The sequence below is a fragment of the Barbus barbus genome (genome assembly GCF_936440315.1).
Source record: "Barbus barbus genome assembly, chromosome: 3".
Taxonomy (NCBI): Eukaryota; Metazoa; Chordata; class Actinopteri; order Cypriniformes; family Cyprinidae; genus Barbus; species Barbus barbus.
Window position 1 is genome coordinate 28,844,897 of NC_136731.1, and position 19,253 is coordinate 28,864,149.

General features: G+C 43.9%; 1 protein-coding gene across 1 annotated transcript in view; it reads left to right on the forward strand.

Annotated features, from left to right (window-relative positions):
• Positions 1 to 1,388: 1,388 nt before the first annotated feature.
• The window catches only part of LOC306856799 (heparan sulfate glucosamine 3-O-sulfotransferase 2-like), a gene marked incomplete at its 3' end in the record, with an annotated part of 42,502 nt that continues 24,637 nt past the window's right edge, over positions 1,389 to 19,253 (forward strand). The window contains exon 1 of the mRNA XM_079396276.1: positions 1,389 to 1,927. Coding sequence (XP_079252402.1) covers positions 1,395 to 1,927 — 533 coding nt within the window. The 5' untranslated portion in view covers positions 1,389 to 1,394. The remainder of the gene's footprint in view (positions 1,928 to 19,253) is intronic.

The following is a 19,253-nucleotide window of genomic DNA, read 5'->3' on the forward strand; positions in this document are numbered from 1 at the left end:
TCCAAGAGAAATGAGACCCGTCAACAATAATGTTCTTCTAGGCAAACACATTGAAATAAAGCTCTGTTAATATAATTGTCTTTAGGAGATATTAAAACTAAAGATTTGTGCTAGTCCAATGCCTTTGACCTTATTTAACCTTTCGACAGAGGCTGATATCTCCAAACAACTAAAACAGCGAGAAAATTATGGTTTCTATCTTCTAAACTACACTTACAGATGCTCAAATTGGATTCTGTATGTGACTGATATATTAAAGTTTACACATACAGTGTGATCCAAAACTCTAAGATTCCAGTTAAAAAATACTATAGCCTAGATATATCCAATCATGTGAAAAAGGTGCATGTTATTTTTTTTAATTTTTTTTTTATTTTATTATTATTAGGCCTACCATTTTTTTTTTTTTTTTTTTGCATTCTTCTCAGCAACAGTAAAGCCAAAAACGGGCAAAAATGCTCTTTACTTACATTAAAGTGCAATTACACTTGAGTTTGAACTTTTTAACAGAGCCTCACGGCTGTGACTAAATCCACATTTACTGTGCAAATAGCATCCTCTTAACACCACTGGTGTGAAAACCTCATAAATATCAGTTTTAAGCAGAGAGCTGTTTACTTTAGGGTCTCTGAGAAGCAATTTCATAAAACTGTAAACAATTGAATATAATTACAGAATCGATTAAGGATCCACTCCAGGGTTGCAAGCAATTCGTGAAGACGCGGGGCAAATGAGAGTTTAAGCAGAAAAAAAGGCACTTGGTGCAATGGTAGCCTACATGCAGCTGGGCAGTAGCTACTCCTTTAAAAAGACAAACGCACGAGGAATATGAAAATATGACGTGACGTCAGGCGTCGTCTTTAAATATTGATCTCGAGCGCTTGACTGCCGCAAAGCCGCTCTTGAGAACTTTAGAAAGACACAAACATGAGCTGAGCGGCGGCGAGGCGAGCGCTGCGCGGCTTCGCGTTGGGAACTTGGGAGCAAAATGTGCCTTTTAGACCTGGAATGTGACATTTCCAAAACGGATTACATTTAGTAGGACGCTGTGTCACAACACCAGGTCAAACAAGAGGATTACTTTTAATATTTTAAACACTACATCAGCACAGAAGCAAGTGCGTTGCTGAGGTGATCTAAAAGTGACGCGACGCGGAAACTAAAGCGCAGTGGGATTAGGTTTGTTTTCGCTGATTTGGAAACTTTGCGTTATTGATACCTGTTCTTCTCAGACTTTCTGTCATCTTATGTGTCCGGTAGGGAATATTAGCTATCCTTTTCCCAAATGAGATGTAAGTTCGCGCCGTCGGAGTTGATGGGGAGAACGAGACAGCCATCAAACCTCACAGAGAAACTTACGGACAAAACCATGCCGTCTTTTCATCCATGGAGACATGGCATATAGGTTCCTGTCCAGCCGAATCGTGCCATCCTCAAACAGATTAAGCAGAAGATTTATTTTTATATTCACTATCTCTTTGTCTTTCATGTATCTATGCTACAGCATCCTCTTCTGCTCCGGTACAATCATGCCTAACCAGAGATTGGAGGTGCACCGCTGCGTCCGTCTGAAGAACATGGGGAGTAAAAAACTTTTACAGAAGTCACATTATTGCACTATATCAGCGAAAGCGAGAGTCATCTCGGACAAGACGAGGTCTGTGGGTCTCTTAAACCTTACTGGCAACCAAAGCAAACATTCAGCCTTTCAGAAAACACAAGACGTGCTTGATTACAAGCAGAGTAATAACAGTAATTCGCCAAAATATGGGAATAAGAAGTTGCCCAATGCACTTATAGTTGGCGTTAAGAAAGGAGGCACCAGGGCGGTGTTGGAGTTCATCCGGATTCATCCAGATGTTCGAGCACTTGGGACTGAACCACATTTCTTTGATAGAAACTATGACAAAGGATTGGACTGGTACAGGTAGGTTTCTTTTTTGGCTTTTTGCATCAGTATTCTGGATTCAAAATTTCATTAGGCAATAGAAAATCCACCATTGCGTTATACAAGAAAACCTTGAACATTTAAACTGTATACTGAAAATTGGTCATCACTCTCATGCAAATATTCAGTTCCACAGCACAGCTGCAAGAATGATATTAATATTAATAACGAAGTTAATATTGAGTAACATGCATATCAAATATTGCCCTTATAGTTTTTGTTTCTTTTTCAACAATGAAAATAATTCCTAAAGAAGTCAAAGCATCATCTTTATGTGTCATAAAGCAGTGCACAGACAAAGCCTAAAAGGAACAGATAATATGAGTGGCGCAGATTTATCTTTGCTGCACAAAAGGTTTTCTAATCACTCCACTTCAGCTCCACTTTGGGTTTTACATTGTGTTATTAGTCAAGGAAACCTCATAATTGATCAAGCAATCGATCAATAATAAATAATAAAAACTACAACAACAGCTCAATGTCATTTTTATTAAACCCGCTCTTTGCTCCAGGCAAAAATCACATTGTCTCCAATATTGTTTGCAAAGAAAAAAAAAACATAATTGTTCCACCTTTAAAAAACCTGCTCCAGGCAAACTCCATTCCTTCCTCCACTTTCACTTACAAACTGCTCACATACAGTGATACGTTTAGTAAAAATTTTCAGTGCTGTTCTACTAAATGAGTATTCTTGGAATGTAGATTGGCCTGACAAATTACTCAACAAAATTAAACAAAATATGTTGTTTTTTCACAAAGAAACAATGCTCAGTACAAACTATTTGTGTGGCAGTACTGCTGTTAAATTGTTGATATTTATTTTGATTTGAAAAGGGGAAGCTGACATCCAGTTCAATAAAAATATGAATTAAATCATATGAATTCAAGAGCCACTCAAATTCAAAGAAAATGTTGATTTTAGGTAAATTGCATTTTTCGAAATTACACAAATCGTAAAAAAGAACTGTCTATAATGGGTAAAATGTCATAAAGGTAAGATCAGCAGGGTGCAAAATGATGAAAACTGCTTTTTTGGGGTGGCAGTGAGACAAGAGCTGAAAACTCGAACTGCTGACAAGGAGATGTTAGCAGTAAGTCATACTGAGAGAGCAGGAATGATAGCGTTTTGGCCAGAGACCCAGAGCGGAATGACACAGAGTGATTGCAGTGTTCGGTTTCAGGGGGAAAATATGCAGATAAAGGCCAATGGAGCTCTTTCAAGAGTAAACCTTCCATAAAGCCTGCTAGGGAAAGGCATGGATCATATTGATCAGTGGGCAGATTAAAATCAACTCCTTCCTTCCTTCATCCCTTTCTACTGATGGGCTGCCATTCAAATACCCATTGGGGAGCCGTTCGACTGTATGAGAAGTCTGTGTCAATTCTGTGTGGCGTGTAGTAGGGCCGTGAAGTAGGGGTCTCTGGGAGACAATATCATCCCTCCCTCTTCCAGCACGGCGTCTGCCTGCAGCTCAGCTTCAGTAATTGCACACACACATCACATCCCAGCTCAGGCAGGACAGAGAGCGAAAGAGAGGACTCCCTGTGGGCCATGTCCAAACGTGAGGGGGGAAATCCATAGAAGCAACAGTACATACCTGTGTGAGAGCAGCCCTTCAGCCATTAGCAGGTGTTGCGGCTTGTTCGGTCTGCTTGTCGTCTGGAAACCACAATAAAACACACTTCTCCTCTGTTTGCTTTCGTTTAGGGGCAGCTCCACTCACCCACAGCCTACTGTGCTTAAATCAATTGAAGCGGATGTGTTTGTGAAATGTGTGGATCGATGCTAGTCACTTGTATTTGGACATGGGGAGAAAAAGATGAGGAGGAAAAAGATGTAAGGAGAAAAAGAGCCAGGATAAGGGGAGATGAAAATTAATTTTGTGGCGCAGTATGACTGCTAAACAAACAAATGCCCACAAACAAGCTATTAATAGAGTAATAGATGTTCTTTTGTTAACTACAGCAAGATGAACCCATTATACAGTAGTTCTTGATGCTGGGAACAGTTTGTGTATGGTTATGCTGGTAATTAAATCATAAAGCATACGTTGCTTTGATATAAGGTGTCACGGTTTAGTTTCTGTCTAGTTTCCCTTTTGTCCATATTTTCTTCCTGTTCTGATTTACTTTATTAGTAATCATCGTTTAGTCCTGTCACCTGTTTTGTGTTAATTATCTCGTTTTCTCTTTTGTTCCCTGGTCTTTATAAGTCTTGAGTTTCCTTGTCTAGGTTGTCGTGTCTTAAAGTTAGGTATACGTTTGTTCTGAGATTGTTTTCTTGTATCCTGAAACTCTTATTTTATTAAAGATCTGTTTTTCTATTTACCCGCTGGTTCCTGCATTCCTCCATGGTGTAAACCGTTACATAGGGTAGATTACTTATAAATTGTAGTCCATTACTGATTACATGATGAATACTGTATAGTTAATAATATAATCTTGGTTACTAATATATTCTGAATGCTTTTTAGATGACCTTTTTTTTTTTAATCAAAGTTGTTTTAAACTTACTATTAAACTTACCATATTGAAATAAAAAAGTAGATATAATATATATATATATATATATATATATATATATATATATATATATATATATATATATATATATATATATATACGTATATATATATATATATATATATATATATAGCAACATAATAAAATGCATTACATTACACCAAGGTTTCCCAAACTATGCTTAATCTAAAAACTGCAGTGGGTTTGTGAGTTGATAAAAAGCTATTAATTAAATAATAAAAAAATTAAAATAAACTAATTTAATTTAATCTTAACTTAAATTATTTTTTTTATATTACACTAAAAATATAGATATCTTATTTGTTTACCGAATGTGACCAGTTTCCAACATCAGAGAACTGTAAACATGAAAACAACAATGATATTCCATACTAGGGTTTGTAATTTTTTTGCCCAGACTTCCAGAATCAATAATTACTGAAGGTCACTGGATATGATGATAACATCAGTGTTTCACAGCTATACATCACCAGTAACTTGCATATTATTTGTTTCATACATGATCTAATAGCTTGAGAGTTGCTTTTTCCCTCAAATTCAGAACCGTGGTTTGTGAATATAGTCAAGTCTTAATTGTTTTATACACAGTAGGATTTTTTAAAAAGGAAAATGTAAAAGAGAGAGAAAAAAAGCATTAGGGAATATTAATAAATTACGAATCATTTATTGCCATTGTATGAATATGTAATTAATTATGTAATCCATTAATATTAACTGTAATCTGATTATGAGGTTTTAAAAATATAATACACTGTAATTACAAGTACTTAACTTTAGAATATGACTACATAATCCAGATTACATGTAATCAGTTACTGCCCAGCTTTATAATCACACACACACACACACACATATAGGGATGGGTATCGTTCAAAAATTTTCGATATCGATACCGATACCGATACCTTGAGTTCGATACCGGTTCCTGAACGATACTTTTTTCGATACCAGTTTTATGAAATCAGTTTTAATAAGATTACATTATCTCAAAAAACTTTTTTTTTTTAGCTTGTTGATATTTATACAGACTCAAAGCCTCATCTCCTGAGCCACTGAACAAAGGAACAAAATATATCCAACACAATAAATAAATAAAATTTTTTAATAAAGTTCAAATAGTTTTCAGTTTACACATCTGTTAGGCTACGTTTACATTAGTGCGTGTTCATTTTAAAACACATAGCTCAGACAGAATCATCATTTCTAGGTTGTTAAAGAAATTTAAAATCTTCATCCACTTTCATAAGTGGGTGTTTTATTTTCTTTCACCATATATTTTATTGTTATTAAATTCTGGTGTAGTATGTCTAATTATTTGAATGCATAAAAATAATTTAGTTTATTTAAATTTATTCTTAAAATAGCCTAATTCTGTGTTCTGTATCTGGTTTTCAAATGAAGACATAAAACATTAATTTAATTTATCTTTAAATTATTGAAAATCAAAGTTTATTTATTTTGGCAAACAAAGGGGGTTACTGTTAAAATTAAAACATGGAATAACTGTTGTGTGATCATTACTAAAAAAAAAATAAAGTTTTAATAATTTTAATAGTAGCCCAGTAGTACCAGTATGTACTGTCTGCTGAACAATATTAATATATTTCTGCCGCAGTGTCTTCCAAGTTAAACCGAACTTTTATTTTGACGGGTTGCCTGGAATACCTTTACAGTTCTATGTGTATATGATATGACGCAAGTTTTACTCGAATCAAACGGTAAAATGCTCATGAAGTGACTCTCAGAGCAGGTCTGGAGATGTTGTTCATGTGTTTATGTCCTCATTTAGTGAGACGGCAGACGCTGAAATGACCGCGAGCGTCACGCGTGCTTCAGTCTGTGTATAATAAACAAACCACGCGATATAGAGAGCAGACTGCTCCTTACGCTTTCGAAACGCTCTCGCGGAGGTCAAACACTGATCAATCAGCACGTCACTGTTTCTAGTCAAACACACCTAGTGCTGCAGGATTATTGGCTCACTGACGGTGATGAGTTTAACCCCTTAGGTATCGAAATTTGGTACCGAACGACAAGACGTTTTTCGATACTCGGTGGTATCGAGGCAATTCGGTCGGTGCCTAAAAAGTATCGAACTCGATACCCAGCCCTACACACATGTGTGTGTGTACATATTACAACATGCGTGTAATATGTACATAAGCACACATTAACACATAAATACTCAGCTTCTCTTATTCTCACACTAAGAAACTCATCAATACTATTTGTGGATAGGTTAATTAAAATGCCACAGAAGCCAATACACTGAAACAGTCACCCTAATCCTTACTGAAAGTCATTTTATTTTAGCCACTGACATCTTGCAATAAGAGGACCAATAAGGGTGGCAATAAAGGGCAGAAGTAATGAGAAAGATGAATTGGCTGATTAAGTCAAAAGTTCCTTATAAAGCCCTTTAATAATGTGTTTTAGAGTCTTGTTTTTCATTAATCTTTGTCTTGGCAAGGCCCATTCATTAAATTCATATAGCGTTTTTGAGATTACCCCTGGGTTTGTACTAGAAGTTGTCCTAGGTGGAGAAAAAGCAACAATGTCCTTGCTTTAAATAATAAGATCTCTGGCATAGCTTAAAAAAAGCAAGGTTTCTGGACAATTTTGTTAATTGTTTTTTGAGTTTTATATGCTCTACCACTCTGACGAAGCATACAAGAGAGATGCAATACATACGCGGCGATGCTCATTACTTTATTTTTAGAATGGACAAGGTTCCTTACGGCCTCATTTGTTGTAGGCAAACCTGTTTTCCCACTATGAGTCAACACTCGTCAGCCTGCTGATGTCACGAATCTGGCCCATGCTCTCCCGGTTAACCACCACCAGAGGTCACCCGTTCACCACATTGACTTTCACTCACAACACACTGGACTCCATTTCCCACAATGCATTGCACAGATCACAGCTGTCACCATTCACACATCACACACACCTGATGCTCATTTCACAATCACTCACTCTCTATTTAAGCCTGGGACTTGCTTTTGCTCACTTCCGAGTATTGATCTGCGTTTAGTGCTCTCCTAGCGCTAGCTGCTTTACCGTGCCTTCCGTGTTTCTGTTCAGTTTCTGTAATTGTTAGCGTTTATCGCTCGCATAGTGATAGCAACTTTACAGAGCCATTGATCTAGTCCTAGTCTTGCCTTGTTTTCCTGCCGTGTTTGACCCTGCTCGTGTTTCCTGGATTTACCCTTCGCCTCTGCCGTTTGGACTCTGTTCGCTCCCCATTTGGATTATTGCTCTCGTCTCTGGATTATCTCTCTGCCTTGCCCCTTTGGATACTGTTCGCTGATCGTCGACCCACGCTTGCTCCACGGATTGCTCTGTCTTGTCCTTGCCATACCTGTTTGCCGATCTCTGACCCTGCCTGTTTTCTGACCATGTTTGGTAATAAAGCTTTGCATATGGATCCGCACGTCTCACACTCTCGCACTCTCGTCAGCCCCGTAACAGCTGATGTAGGTTTCATATTCCAGCGATTCATCAAATTAAACAAATACTCTGCACTACACACCATCTTGACTTAAAAGGGCATCTGAATTCTACTGATTTTACTATAGCTGGAAGTTCTTCAAGTAGATTCCCTAAGAAGTCCTCAGATCGTACCAGGCATCTTTTAACATTTGCTAGAGCCAAGAAATTCCTCCTGGTCCTCCATTAATTGGCTCGAAGGGGAAAGGAGCAGCGAAACACAACAGTCAGAAAGGATGATGAGGACAGAATGTTGGACAGAACTTATTTATCTTGGAAAACCGCACATTCCTCCATGCACAAGAGAGACCTTTCTATTCCCCTGCATCACTAGTGGGAATTGCTAATCCCAGCATGGTTCAGAGAGTTGTAGAACTTCCTGTAGCATTAATTACCTACACAATTCAGTCTTGGATGTGCCCCAGTAGGAAACAGCAAGCTACCGAGATGGTTTGATTTAGCGATTTTAGTGTAAATTACTCATTAGATATGAGTGCCACTAGCAAGAGCACCGAACAAATAGGAGCTACTCTGAGGCAGTGTGTCTACCAATGGGAGTCCATTATGGGACTGACTGGATGAATGTTGAATGCTCCGAGTCACTCTAGAGACAAACCACAGAACCATGGAGGAGCTGAAGGTGAGGGCTCAAATTCACTTCGAATACTTGAAGAGAAGCAGTCATCATATATTATCATACATTATGCTATTCCACTGGCACTCTGCTGTGCAAATTAAATTGTGCATATACTGGGCCTGTAAAACACATTCACCCCTTCACACATTGTGTGCTACTCTGTAATGCAAAGTAAAAACACTAAATAAATTACAAAAAAATAATATACTTTGTGCATTTAACAAAAACCATCCCCTTGCTATTACATATGTAAGTAAAAAAAAAAAAAGAACTAAATGCATACTTCATGCATTTAATAAAATTCACGCCCTTGCTTTTACGCATGTAAATTACCCCTGAAGTTTTCTCTATACACATTAACATGACCTGCGACCACATGCAGCTGAGGTGTTATGTGCAGTGAAAATGCACACGTTCTTGGGAGAATACTCTCCAATGTAGTACATTTCCAGGAAAGGGGTGCATCATAAAGACCAAGGACACACTTCATGAACCTGCCTTATATAGTGAGAAGAAATCCTTTTTGGAAAGATATATCTCTTGAACCTTTAACACCACACGTTGTGTTTGGTGATAACCTAACATTGCACATTAGAACACGTTCCTGACAGTGAAGCACTAGGAGAAGTTTTTTGTGGATGCTTCGCAGTTCACAAAGACAGGGGAAATGAATGGCGCTGCAGAAAAAAAAAAAAAAAAACAGAGGAAAACGTGCTGCAGTCTGCTGAAGTACTGAGACTTGGAAGATGATTAATCTTCCAACAGGACAATGACCCAAAAATATCCCCAAAAATATAATAGTCGCATTGGAGCGGAGAGAAAAGTTCATGCTCTAAAGTGGCCCAAATCAAAGTCACTCCAGATTAATTATATGCATAGGAAAAATGACTTGTTATTCATCAACAGTCCCCATCAAACTTGGAGCATCAGCAGTTTTGTTAAGGTTAACAGTTATGTTCTGCATCACCTATCTCGACCGAAGAAAACAACAGCTGGAATGAGGGAGAGGAATACTAATGTATCCAATTATTATCTATTTTTTATTTGTAGAAGAGTAAAATGTTTGGATTTTTCCCTTTGACATCATAGAGCACTTTGCATCAATGTGGAAAAAAAATCCAAGAGATTTTATAGCGCATATATGGGCACCAGAGAGGGCTATAGATATCACTTTTCACTTTTTTTCAGGCTCCACTGCATAAATATAACCATTCCCCATTTTAAAATCAATTCACAAGCCAATGCATATTCACAAGTTCACCTTATGGGAGAAGATGGTGGGAGATGGTGTGCAGTGAAGTTCCCTTCCAGGAACTTCGAGCTGCGTCAGAAAACGCTATGGGGAACGCCATCAGCGTTACCACGCTCTGAATCACCTGTGCAATCAGTCCAAAGGAAGGGCGAGGCGTCACGGGCGGGGTGACGTCACGACCAGGAAGTATATAAGCACGTGCGGCGGAGCCGGCGTCAGCTTTTTGTCATTCAGCAAGCGCTCTGTGTGTTGTCAGTCCGATTTTTGTCTTGTGAGTCTTATGTAGTGTTGTCTGTCCTAAAAGATGCCTAAATCCAAGGCCAAGACGATGGCGATCCCAGATCGCGTTTCAGGTTGTGTGTTAGTCCCTGCCCTCGCTACATCATGAGTGGACACACACACACACACACACACACAATCTGTGCGTGGTCTGCCTGGGTGCGGAGCATGCGGCAGCGGTTCTCGAGGGAGCCGATTGCCTGCATTGTGAGCGGCTCTTGCTGCGCACACTCTGCACCCAGAGGGCTCTCTTCGAGGAGGGAGCCTTTGTGAGTGTTCCTCACAGTGCTGGTCCCGCTTTTGCTGAGGAAGAGCGGCGGCTGCACTCGTGTGGCTCGCACATGGATTATCAGACCCAGCGCCCGCTCTCTGTGTTCGGAAGCCGCGTTTCTTCCCCCAGAGAGAGGGCTCGACGCTCCGCTTGTCTTCCTCCGAGGAGGTGGATGTGAGGGACGTCATGAGCTTTGCAAGCTGCAGTGTTTGCACAAGCATAAACAGAAAGTAAAGCCGGCCCCGCTTCTGCCGTAAAAAAAGAGAGAAAAAAAAGGCAGAGCGGCGGCTGCGCTCACGGGGCTTGCAGAAAAGGAAAAAAAAGCTGATCTGGCTGGCGAGAGTCAGACGAGGCATGTCTCTATCTCCTCCTGTGTCCGCCAGATCTGACGCCCCGTCTCTCGGTTTGGAAGCGGTCTCTTCCCCCCGAGACGAGGGCTTGACGCTGCGTCTATCTTCCTCCGAGGAGGTTGATGTGACGAGCGTTGGCGAGGTTTCGAAGCCTTTTTCGCCCCCGTTTGAGGAGCCACTTCTATACAGGAGCCTTCCGTTTTTTCCCCAATCTCCTCACCGAGGTGTCGAGATCGCGGTTGAAACCTTTTCGTCCCGGCCATTCGTTCCCGCGGGAACTGAATGAGTGCGGGTAGGGGGCGGTGCCGCGGGTTGTGCAGACGCTTGCGAGCTATCTGTCTCCCTCTATGGCATCGTCTTTGAAGGCTCCTGCTCTGCTTACAATATCTTTGATGGGCAGAGGGTATGCGCGCTCTAACTCAGGGGGCTGCTGGGCGGGCGCAGCCTCCTCCGCATACCAGCTCCTCGCGCAAAAGGTCCTGACGGGCGAGCCCCAGGACCGTGGAGGGCGACCGCTACTGGGGTGGAGCGGCTTACACCACGGTACACAGTGACCGTCTCTCCTCAGTGCCCTCCGGGGACCGTTCTACCAACCCTGCCATTGTTCCAGGGCTCAACGGGTCCCAGCGAGTATTTCTCTCAGGTTTTTCCGCCTGTGAACACAGCGGGCCTGAGAGACTCGCCTCAGCTGCCGGATCGCGCGTCCTTCCGGTGCGCCGCATCGAGACAACGGTCTGGCCGCTTCTATTACACCAGAGGTCAGTCTCGATGGACTGATTCCCCTAGTAGATCATTTGGCAGTCTGGCAGCGACTGCCGAATGTGTCTCGTTGGGTCCTGCAAATCATTCGGCGTGCCACCACCGCCGTTCAACGAGGTTGTTGTGACTGAGGTCCGCCCCGAGCAGGCTCTGGTTTTGGAACAAGAAGTCGATATTTTGCTGAGGAAGGAAGCCATCAGATCGGTTCCTCCTCATGAACTCACACCGGCTTCTACAGCCGGTACTTCTTTGTTCCAAAGAGGGCTGTCTTGTCGGCCAAGACGTCCTCGGCAAAGAAGTCCTGACGGGCGAGCCCCAGGACTGCGGAGGGCGACCCCTACTGGGGCGGAGCGGCTTACACCGCGGTACTCGGTGACCGGCTCCCCTCGGTGCCCTCCGGGGACCTGTCTACCAACCCTGCCGTTGTTCCAGGGCGCAGCGGGTCCCAGCGAGTATTTCCCTCAGGTTTTTCCGCCTGTGATTTCAGCGGGCCTGAGGCACTCGCCTCAGCCGCCAGATCATGCGTCTACTGCCGGTGCGCCGCATCGAGGCAGCGGTCTGGTCGCTTCTCTGACACCAGAGGTCAGTCTTGAGAGACTGATTCCCTTAGTAGATTGTTTGGCAGCCTGGCAGCGACTGCCGAATGTGTCTCCTTGGGTCCTGCAAACCATAGCGAATGGATATCGCATTCAGTTCGGCGGGTCATCCCTGCCGTTCAACGGGGTTATTGTGGCTGCGGTCCGCCCCGAGCAGGCTCTGGTGCTGGAACAGGAAGTCGAGACTTTGCTGAGGAAGGAAGCCATCGAGTTGGTTCCTCCTCACGAAGTTCACACCGGCTTCTACAGCCGGTACTTCATTGTTCCAAAGAAGGATGGGGGGCTGAGGCCCATACTGGACTTGCGTCTGCTGAACCGCTCAGCCAGAAAGCTGAAGTTCAAAACGCTCACTGTCAAGCAGGTCGTGTCACGAATCAGGTTTGAGGACTGGTTTGTCACGATAGACCTCAAAGACGCCTATTTCCATGTCTCCATCCTTCCTTCTCACAGGAAGTTCCTGAGGTTCGCTTTCGGGGGCAAAGCGTACCAGTATTGGGTTCTTCCCTTCGGCCTAGCACTCTCACCCCGCACTTTCACCAAGTGTGTGGATGCGGCACTGGTCCCGTTGCAACTGCAGGGCATCCGCATACTCAATTATATCGACGATTGGTTGATCCTCGCTCAATCAGAGCGGTTGGCGATTCGGCATCGAGATGTCGTTCTCGCCCACGTGAAAGACTTGGGGTTAAGACTAACTACCAGGGAAAGTGTGCTTTCTCCAGCTCAGAGAACCGCGTATCTAGGCATGGTGTGGGATTCGACCACGATGCAGGCATGGTTATCCCCTGCTCGGATCGAGTCGATCCTCATGGCAGTCGAGAGATTACGAGAGGGCCAGCCATTCACTGTCAAGCAGTTTCAGAGGCTGCTTGGGCTTATGACAGCTGAGTCCAACGTGATCCGTTCGGCCCGCTGTACATGAGGCCCCTACAGTGGTGGCTGAAGACCAAAGGGGTCTCCCTGAGGGGAGACTCGCTCCGAGTTGTCAAAGTGTCACGCCGCTGTCCGTGCCTTAGACATGTGGAGGGATCCTTGGTTCATGTCCCAGGGCCCGGTGCTGGGAGCTCCTTGTCGCCGCGTCTCGCTTGCGACGGACGCCTCCCTCACCGGTTGGGGTGCGGTCATGAGTGGCCACCCTGCCCGCGGTCTGTGGAGTGGTCGCCACTTGACGTGGCATATCAACCAGCTAGAGATCCTAGCTGTGTTCCGTGCGCTCAAGCACTTCCTCCCGGACCTGAGAGATCACCACGTGCTGGTCCGTCCTCTCACAGGCCAGGGGCGCCATTATGCACCCCCGCCCGGAGTTGTGGAAGCTGTGGGTGTGGCCTCTGAGGGGGCGCAACTCATAGCTTCCGGTCTGTCACCTGAGGTTGTCGAGACCATTCTCCAACCCAGAGGTCCCTACACGAGGAAACTGTACGCTTTGAAGTGGAGGCTCTTCACTTCTTGGTGCGGAGACCGCCAGCTCGACCCAGTCAACTGCCCGATTCGCGCAGTTCTGGAGTTCCTGCAGGCCCCGTTTCCCCGCAGGGTTAACCCGCTCCAGGATCAAGGTCTACGTTGCAGCTATTTCGTCATACCACGCCCTTATTGGTGGCCAGTCAGTGGGTAGATACCCCCTAGTTACACGTTTCCTCCACGGTGCGTTGAGGCTGAGGCCGCCGGTATGCTCTGCTGGCTGAGGAGGGTGAGTGACCTTCAGGCCCTGTCTACGGCCTCCACTGACTTTGCGCCCGGCATGGCAAAAGTATTTCTCTAAGGTCCCATCGGTCGTACCACAGCCAGTCGTACTCCAGGCCTTCTGTCCTCCTCCCTTCGGGGAGCTAGACCAGGAGAAGCACAACTGTGTCTGTCCAGTGCGAGCACTGGGCATGTGCATCCACAGGACATCCCTCTGGAGAAAGTCGGACCAACTGCTCGAGTGCTTTGGTCCGCCTAAGAGGGGTCTTCCTGCTACGAAGCCCACTCTTAGTAGGTGGATAGTGGATGCCATCAATCTGGCATACGAGGTCTCTGAGCTTCCCCCGCCATTGGGAATCAAAGCACATTCGACCCGAGGTGTGGCGGCCTCCAAGGCCTTCTTGGCAGGTGTCCCGGTTCAGGACATCTGCAACGCTGCTGGGTGGTCCACGCCCCTGACATTTGCCAGGTTCTATAACCTGGACGTCCGAGCCACTCCAGGCTCCTCCGTCCTTTTGTCCTGACATCAGGCAGGGACTTGTCAGTCTGGCTGCATTGGTATATCGTTCCCCATAGCGTTTTCGGACGCAGCTCGAAGTTGTTGAAGTCGTGGCCACACTTCCGGCATCCCTGCCAGCGCTTGCTTCATGACTGGAAGCTGACGCCGGCTCCGCCGCACGTGCTTATATACTTCCTGGTCGTGACGTCACCCCGCCCGTGACGCCTCGCCCTTCCTTTGGACTGATTGCACAGGTGATTCAGAGCGTGGTAACGCTGATGGCGTTCCCCATAGCGTTTTCGGACACAGCTCTCGTTCCCTTCAGGGAACCTGGGTTACATACGTAACCTGGTACGTTATTTGTCGCTACTGGATGCCATTTTAGTCATGACTTCTTTGGGAATGGCTCCAGTGTCTGCCACTGTACACATCATCTATGACCATTACCCTTCAGTAGCTGCATCACGAAAAAAACTATGGAATAGTGTGTACATAGAGTATGTTATTTAAGGCCTCTATTTTCATGCAATTGGACAAGTCATTAACTTGAGAATCTGCAATGACATTTTGTTTAGATCACACTTTACTTGCGTGTTAATGAATCTCGTATGAGATGAAATGCAGGTATTCGGCATTGCGTTCAGGTGTCCTCTGAGCCATTTGCATTTCTGCCACATACTGCGTAAGCCTGCTTCTCATTATTCCATGGTAATGTTCCCATTATATCCTGCAGCTTTGCAATGAACCCTTTAAAGCAGGAGAGAAAAATAGTTCTGAGGAGGCAAGTAAACCGAATACGAAGTTACACCCGGCTGGCATGCCATGACACAAGCATACATAGCTGGATGTCTATTTGAATACATAACGCTCTGGATGCAACCCAACAATGAATTACAGTAATCTGAAACATTGACACAATTAACTACTAAAACTCATCAGAGAATGTGCAGTTTGCAGACCTCAGATTTGGGAGGCCATGCATTTTCTTTGTGGGTGGATCAGACCCGTTCCCTGTTGGACAATGAAAGCTTTGGCTCTCCTCGTTTTTCACTTATACGTCCTTCTAAAGCGAGCAGTACGTCTGTGGCTTTGAAATGAACGATAGCATATTGTGTTTTCCGAATCAGAATCAGAATGAGCTTTATTGTCCAAGTATGTTTACACATATGAGGAATTTGTTATAGTGACAGAAGCTCCACAGTGCAACAGAAAGACAGCAACAGGACAGGACACAGATAATAAAAGAATAATATACAAATATCCAAATAGGCAATGTACAAAACAGCAAAAACGCAATATATAATATAGACAATTATGTGTATACAGGTCTGGTATGTGCAAATTTGAAATGAAAAAAATAAATAAAAAATAAGTAAGTGCGGTGAATAAATAATGTATAATAGAGTTGTGTGTTCTGCGTTTTATTGTCAAGTGTTCATGAGATGGATTGCCTGAGGGAAGAAACTGTTCCTGTGTCTGGTTGTTCTGGTGCTCAGAGCTCTGTAGCGTCGACCAGACGGTAACAGTTCAAAGAGGGAGTGTGCTGGATGTGAGGGGTCCAGAGTGATTTTGCCAGCCCTTTTTCTCACTCTGGATGAGTACAGTTCTTGAAGAGTGGGGAGGGTTGTACCAATGATTCGCTCAGCAGTCCGGACTACCCTCCGTAGTCCTCTGAGGTCAGATTTGGTAGCTGAGCTGAACCAGACAGTTATTGAAGTGCAGAGGATGGATTCAATGATGGCAGAGTAGAACTGTTACAGCAGCTCTTGTGGCAGATTGAACTTCCTCAGCTGGCAAAGGAAATACAACCTCTGCTGGGCCTTTTTGACAATAGAGTCAATGTGATTGTCCCACTTCAGGTTTTCAGAGATGGTGGTGCCCAGGAATCTGAATGACTCCACTGCAGTCACATTGCTGTTCATGATGGTGAGTGGGGGGAGTTCAGGGGGGTTTCTCCTGAAGTCCACAATCATCTCCACAGTTTTGAGCATGTTAAGCTCCAGGTTGTTAAGACTGCACCATACAGATAGCTCCTTAACCTCCTGTCTGTAAGCAGACTCGTCACCATCCTGAATGTGTGGTGTCGTCTGCAAACTTCAGGAGCTTGACAGAGGGGTCTTTAAATGTGCAGTCATTGGTGTACAGGGAGAAGAGCAGTGGGGAGAGAACGCAGCCCTGAGGAGCTCCAGTGCTGATCGTAGGGGTGCTGGATGTGTATTTTCCCAGCCTCACTAGCTGCTGCCTGTCTGTCAGGAAGCTGTTGATCCACTGACAGACAGAGGTGGGGACGGAGAGCTGTGTCAGTTTATTCTGAAGGGTGTCCGTGATGATGGTGTTAAAAGCGGAGCTGAAGTCCACAAACAGGATCCTCACATAAGTCCCTGCTCTGTCCAGATGCTGCAGGATGAAGTGCAGTCCTGTATTGACTGCATCAGCCGCAGACCTGTTTGCTCTGTAGACAAACTGCAGGGGGTCCAGTAAGGGTCCAGTGATTTCCTTCAGATAAGCCAAAACCAGTCTTTCAAGTGATTTCATGGCCACAGACGTTAGAGCCACAGGTCTGTAGTCATTAAGTCCAGTAATTTAGGGTTTCTTTGGGACGGGGATGATGGTGGAGCATTTGAAGCATGAGGGGACTTCGCACAGCTCCAGTGATCTGTTGAAGATCTGTGTGAAGATGGGGGCCAGCTAGTCAGCACAGGTTTTTAGGCAGGCTGGTGACACACCGTCTGGGCATGGTGCTTTCATTCTTTTGTTCTTTCTGAAGACCTGGCCGCACCTCGTCTTTGCTTATCTGATTTGTAGGTGTGGGGGAGAGGGGGGTTGCTGAAGGTGTGAATGGTTTTGTGGAGAGGTGTTCAGAGCGGGTGTGAGGTGATTTTTCAAACCTGCAATAAAACTCATTCAGGTTGTCTGCTAGTTGTTGATTCTCCAGAGTCCTGGGGGATGGTGTCTTGTAACTGGCGATATCTTTCATACCTCTCCACACTGAAGCAGAATCACTGGAAGAGAATTTGTTCCTTAGCTTGTCAGAATAATTCCTCTTTGCCACTCTGATCTCCTTTTCCAGTGTGTATTTGGCCTGTTTGTACAAGACTTTATCCCTCTTTCTGTAAGCATCTTCTTTGGCCTGACAGAGCTGTCTGAGTTTTGCAGTGAACCATGGTTTGTCATTGTTGTAGGTTAAATGAGTACTGGAAGGAATGTGCATATCCTCACAGAAACTGATATATGAAGTTGCAGTCTCTGTGAGCTCGTCCAGATCGGTGGCAGCAGCTTCAAAAACAGTCCAATCAGTGAGAGAGAAACAGGCTTGTAAATCCCGCTCTGTTTCATTAGTCGATCTTTTAACAGTTCTTAATACAGGTTTCGCAGATTTAAGTTTCTGCCTGTAGGTCAGAATAAGATGAACCAAACAGTGATCAGAGAGTCCTAAAGCTGCTCGTGGAACAGAGTGATATACGTCCTTTATTGTTGTGTAACAGTGATCCAATATATTACTGTCTCTGGTGGGACATGTGATGTGCTGTCTTTATTTTGGCAGTTCGCGTGAGAGATTTGCTTTATTAAAGTCCCCGAGAATGATTAAAACAGAGTCCGGGTGTTTTTGTTCTGTGTCTGTGATCTGATCAGCGAGTTTCTGTAAAGCTGAGCTCACGTGCGCTTGCGGTGGAACGTAGACATGAGAATGAACGAGCAGAACTCCCGTGACGAATAGAACGGCTTGCAGTTAATGAAGAGCGTTTCTAGATCTGAACAGCACATCGTCTTTAACACAGTTACATCTGTACACCACCTCTCAATGATGTAAAAGCACGTCCCGCCGCCACGCGATTTCCCCATTGATTCCACATCCCGATCTGCTCTGATCAGCTGGAAGTTAGCCAGATGTAGCACGTAGTATGTCGCCATTCAGCCAGGTTTCTGTGAAACACAGAAAATCCTTGTTTGTTCGAGAGAGCAGGAGTTTGTCCGTTTTATTGGGTAGAGAGCGGAGAATCGCCTGATGGATGCTAGGCAACGGCATTCGAAATCCCCCCTGATGAAGCTTCACAAGCGCGCCGGCTCACTTCCCCCGTTTGCGCGTCCTGAAGCGTTTGACCAGAGCTACGGTTCCGCCAACTACAATGTCCAGCAAAACGTCTGAATAGTCAAAATCCAGTAAAAGAGTTTGTGGTGTGTACTGCCGAATGTTCAGCAGGTCATCCCTGGTAAAACTGATCGTATTTGAGTAACAAAAATAAACAAAGATATAAAAAAACCAAAAAAAAAAACAAACAAAAACAGTACAAACACTGAAGAGCAAAGCACAGTAGCTGCCATCTGCGGCGCCATCTTAGATTTATCTTAGATGTGACAATGCCACTGATACAAGACTGAAATTAATTGGGATAATGAAGCAACAACACTATAAGACTCGTCAAATTTTGTAATCACTGATATAATGAGTATGATTTTTTTTAACAAAACCTTCCTACACAGTTCTTAGCTGTGTGAAATTTGAAGCAATTTAACAACCTGAGATGCTTATATTACTCAGTATGATTGAGGCTACATCTGTAATATAATTAGACATATGCTGTGTCCCAAATGTGGCATAATACACCATTTCTATGTATTAAGTACTTTACTGTCTAGTGTATAAAATTTAACATTTTAGAAATTACAACAATAGGGTAATCCATTCATTTTCTCCATAGGGAAATAGATTTCTAACAATACCGCTTAAATCTTTAAAAACTGAGCTCTTGTGAATTTCTGGTTAAAAAAACTACATTACCCATGATACAGAAAATACAGAAAATTACACCAATCAGAGAGTCACAGGGAGCAAAGCAACCCAAAAGAGATAGTTAAGCTACTCACTTCTATAAAGCAACACAAATGACGTAATCGAGTCAGTAAAATATATTGTTTCTATAGATACAACCAGCAACTTTAAATTATAG